At 58.7% G+C, this 4,750-nt stretch overlaps 1 protein-coding gene across 1 annotated transcript in view; it reads left to right on the top strand.

Annotated features, from left to right (window-relative positions):
* Nucleotides 1-827: 827 nt before the first annotated feature.
* Nucleotides 828-4,750, top strand: part of CLRN3 (clarin 3) — a 25,235-nt gene continuing 21,312 nt past the window's right edge. Inside the window, exon 1 of the mRNA XM_044662966.1 lies at nt 828-1,171. Coding sequence (XP_044518901.1) covers nt 940-1,171 — 232 coding nt within the window. The 5' untranslated portion in view covers nt 828-939. The remainder of the gene's footprint in view (nt 1,172-4,750) is intronic.

The following is a 4,750-nucleotide window of genomic DNA, read 5'->3' as shown; positions in this document are numbered from 1 at the left end:
CCTTTCGGGGCGGCCCAGAAATGGAGGTTTGGGATAACCAATCGGGGCTCCCCAAGCGCAAAGCCAAGCCGGGATGTCATGGCTCAGTTCAGAGACCCGAGACGCGGCTCCAAGCCAAAAGGCGAGGCTTCGGCAGGGGAGTGTCGGGAAATCGCAGGGTGGTCTTTGCCGCCCAGACGGCCTTTAGTCAGAGTAACGGCGTACGTCCGGGCTGGCCGGACACGGACACGTCACCGCTTCTGAGATTATTCAGACTAGCCCGAAGGGGAGAGCCAGACTCCCTGCATCGCTGGCTGGAGGCTTAAGAAGGGCTCCGTGACGGACCGGACCGGACAGGCTTTCACCAGCCTCTTCCTCCTCCTCCTCTCCATCCGGGGCCCCCCCAGAGCCGGGGCTCATCTGTGAACCAAAGAGCCTGGACGGAGAGGCCTCGCCGTGCCGGGACGTCCTGCTGGCACCCACGATAAAGCGGGGCCCGGGAGAGGGAGGAGGAGCACCCACAAAGCCAGGGACTTTTCTGAATGGCGAAGACCCTTTGGAAGGGTCGTCGGAATGTCCCCCTCCGTTCCGGGCCGCGGGGGAGAAGTCTGGGAGCCCTCGGAAGGGGGGTCCCTTCCTTGCCCGTTTTCAGGGCCCCCTCCCTGATCCGCCATGAAGGGCACGAGCTGCAATGGCCGATGAATCAGCCACGAGGAAGTGAAGCCGGAGCCCTCCACCTTGCCCGGGCCCGTAACGCTGGCAACGTCTCCCGGAGGCCAAAGTACAGTCGCGTCAGCTTTTTATGGCCGGCTCTCAGGGTGCAAAGTTCGCCGCTTTTTCAGGTCCCTCCTTAGGAGCTGAAGTTCCGCGGAAGTCGCCCCGAAAGCCGGGCTGCCCCCCAGGGAAGGCCGAGAGCCAGACGAGGCGGCCCTCGGCGGGGGCTTCCTCCCTCCATCCACAATGCCCACCGCGCAGAAGACGCTGCTGTTCCTGTCGGGCTTCGTGAGCAGCCTGGGCTCGTTCGTGACGCTGTGTGTGGTTCTGGCCATCCCGCGCTGGGTCACCGCCAGGATCGAGTTTGACGACGGCCGGTTCTCCAACGGCAGCGTGACGGTCACTTACGGGCTCTTCCGTGGCGAGACTTCCCAGGATCTGACGTCGGGCCTCGGCCAGTCAGACCAGGCCTTCGAAGGTAACGTGGGCGATGGGGCTCCCGGAGGGGCTGCACGGTGGGCTGACTCGGGGGGACGCGGCCACGTCCCTGGGCCCAGAGCGGTCCCAGGATGCTGACGAGCCCAGCCAGACGGCAGGCCGACAGAACCGCTCAACGTCCCGCCCCATCCCTTAGTCCTGGGGAACACAGCGGAGAGGAATTCCCCTCCGAGCTGGAGGCCGGACGATGCCCTGTTCTGGGCCTGCTCTGGGGGCCGCTCTGTGGAAGGGGGCCTCGTCCTGGTGCAGGGACAGATGGGGGGGACGCCCGGGGCCCCCCTGCCTCTGCCCTCTCGCTGGCCCAGAGCCGACGGGCGTCTTACTGTCCGAGGGCCTTCGGCACCGGAGTCCCTCCTACCGGCTGCCGGCCTCTCCTTCCTTGTTTACCTGGGGCAGCCGGGGTCAGGGGAAGGCGTCCCCGGCCACCGTAAGCAGCGCCCGGAGTGGACTTTCCTACCATCATGGAGGCGATGAGCCACTGCTGAAGTAGGCGGGCCTGCCCTGCTCCCTAGAATACGTGGACCCGAGCACAGGCTCTCACTCAGCCGCAGGCTGGAAGACTCACCCAAACTCTATTAGCGGGGGCAGCTGGGGAGCTCAGTGGATGGGGAGCCAGGCCTAGAGACGGGAGGTCCTGGGTTCAAACCCGGCCTCAGACACTTCCCAGCTGGGTGACCCTGGGCAAGTCACTTGACCCCCATTGCCCACCCTGACCAGCCTTCCACCTAGGAGCCAATACGCAGAAGTTAAGGGTTTAAAAAATAAAATCAAATTAAAAAAGAAAAATGTGAAAAAGAAAAAGAAAAGGCCAGTCTTCCATCCAGCCTGCCAATCAGGTTCTGGGCTTCTCTGAGCTTTTCCGTTTTCCCACCTCTAAGATGGGCAGAAGCCACCCCCTTTCACAGGGCCGCTTCTGAGCTCGGGGTCAGCCGTTGTCCTTACTAGTAGTTGTTGGTGATGGCGCCGTGCAGGGCTGGGGCTTCCTCTCCGTCCCGGCCCCCTCTCGAGTCGGAGGCTCTCCTTGGCCGCCTCTGCCAGCCTGCCTTACGCGGCTCTTTGCTGGAGATGCCGGTTTCTGCAGAGCTCGGCCGTTGGCCGTGTGGGCTGGGAAGGGAGGCCCAAAGAAAGGGCTCACGGCGCGCTCATGAGCTCCCAAACGGTCAGTCCTTCCCCTAACGAGTCATCAGAGGATGAAATCAATCAAGGTCCATCTCGGAGCTGGTCCCCCCGTTGCCGCCCCAGCCGGCGGAGCACCCAGGAAGGAACGTCTGCAAGTCACGTTGTGAGGTTCAAAGAGCCGAGAAAAGGCGGCCGCTTGGTGCCGTTTGGTGACCGCAATGCCCGAGATTCCACCCCATGGGGGAGTGTAGACGCAGCCCCTCCCGTAGCCTTCCAGACGGCTGGACACGTAGACGTCTCCGATGGGCCCCCTTCTCGGCTCCGCTTCTGTCCAGATGAAGCCCCCGGGGGGGGGGGTATCCGGGGCCCTTTTCTTGCCTTTAGAACGTCGGGTCAGAGCAGAACTTGGAAGGACTCCCCGGGATTCCCTCTTCTGTCTAAGGATCTGAGCCGGACGCCTGCCGGCCCAGCAGGGATTTCTTGGAAGGGCAGCCCCAGATGGGAGGCCGAGCAGCGCCTGAGCCCATCCCGAAGGGCTAAGAGGCTCCTTGGGAGGCCCCCCGGGGGGCACACGAGCTCGTCCGGGCTTCACCTGAAAGGGCTCTCCATGTGGGCTGAGCAGTCTCGGGGTCCCTCGTCCGAAGAGCGGCCAAGCCGAGCACAGGCGCGCCCCGAGGAGGTCGGCCGCCAGCCAGTCCTTTGCTCGTAGCGATGAATAAAAGCACCCCTTCGTGTGGGCAGAGGCTGTGCGTGCTCTGACGCACGGAAGGAGCTGCTGGGACTCCCGGGTAGAGCCGAAATGGCCAGTCAACAAACGCTTCTTAAGTGGCTCTTGGTGCCGGGCGCCATGCTGAGCTCTGGAGATTCCAAGAAAGGTGGACGGCCGCCGCCCCTGCTCTGGAGGAGCTCCCGGAGCCGCGGGGGAGACGACAAGCCACTCCTATGCACAAACAAGATGGGCACGGGACGAGCTGGAGGGAAGGCCACGGGGGAGGGCAGCAGCCAGGAGAGGGAGCAGGAAAGGCTTTCCGTAGGATCCGAGGGGGAAGCCGGAGGAGGGAGAGAAGTCCGGGCTTGAGGAGCAGCCAGTAGAAAGACTAGAGGTTGGAGAATGTCGTCCAAAGAACATCAAGGAGACCCGCTACTAAAGTACATCATTACTAAAGGGTTGGGGCCGGCTGGTGGTGGTGGATGGGACTGATGTGTAAGAGGACTAGAATTGGAGGAGGGCACTGGGTGCTAAAGGGCTTCGAATGCCAAAGAAAGGATCTTCTAGTCCTTCCTGGAGGCGATAGGGAGTCAGTGCAGCTTACTGAGTAGGGGATGGGACTGGTGGCGACGGCCTTGACACCTGAGCGGAGAGAGGCTTGAGGCAAAGAGAGCAACCCGCAACTCTATTGCCAAAGTAGTCATTGAGAGAGCCCTGCCCAAGGTGGGGGCAGAGCGAGTAGAGACAAAGGAAGGAACACGAAAGATATTGGGAGGGTAGAGATGATCAGAATGGCAAAAAGGGAGAGGAGGCAAAGATGACACCTCAGGGGAGAACTCAGGTGCCTGGGAAGGGCGGCAATGCCTTCTGGAGCAACAGGGGAGTCCGGAAGAGAGGCGAGTCCTGGGGAGAGATAGTGATGTTATTTAGTCATAATAATAGTAATATTTTATTTCATTCTTATTATTTATTAATTCATTAATTAATCCACTAAATATCAAATTAATCAATCAATTATAGTATATAATATAAATACTATATAGTATATAGAATGATATAATATATAAAATAATGTATTAATAATGATAATTATTAAATTTAATAATTTCATAATAGTAATAATCAGTTATGGTTATGTTGAATTCAAGGCTTCTCTGGACATCCAGTTTGAGATGTCCAAGAAGCAGTGGGTGAAGCATGACTAGAACTTCAGAGAGAAGTTGGGGCGGAAAATAGAAATCTGAGATTCAACTCTGATCAATGGGAGCTGATAGGTGATGTGAGCCCAGTGAGAGAGAATTGAGAAAAGTTCTCAAGGCTGAGCCTTCGAGGATACCTCTGAGTAGCGAGCAGGACCTGGCTGGAAATCCAGGAAAGGAGGCTGAGGAAGAGCCGTCAGGCAGGAGGAGAACCTCCCAGAGACCCGGATCATGAAAACCTAAGGAGGAGCCTTAAGAACGGGAGGATGACTGCGTGTCCAAGGCCGCAGAGAGATGAAGCAGAGGCCCTTCGCCTGGTGAGTTGAGAGGTCATTAGTAACTTCGAGAGGGCAGTTTCAGTGAATGATGAGGTTGTAAAAGGAGGAGGGGAGAGAGAGAGGCACGTAGGCACGAGGAAGAGACATTAGCAGAGAAGGAGGGATCAGACGAGGTTTATTAAAGATGGTGCAGACACAGACAGAGAGAGATTAAAACTGGTGCGAGAATGGAGCCGACAGAGGAGACGATCTGC

This window comes from Gracilinanus agilis, chromosome 2 (genome assembly GCF_016433145.1).
Source record: "Gracilinanus agilis isolate LMUSP501 chromosome 2, AgileGrace, whole genome shotgun sequence".
Lineage (NCBI taxonomy): Eukaryota > Metazoa > Chordata > Mammalia > Didelphimorphia > Didelphidae > Gracilinanus > Gracilinanus agilis.
This window is presented reverse-complemented; position numbering and strand designations above follow the sequence as displayed.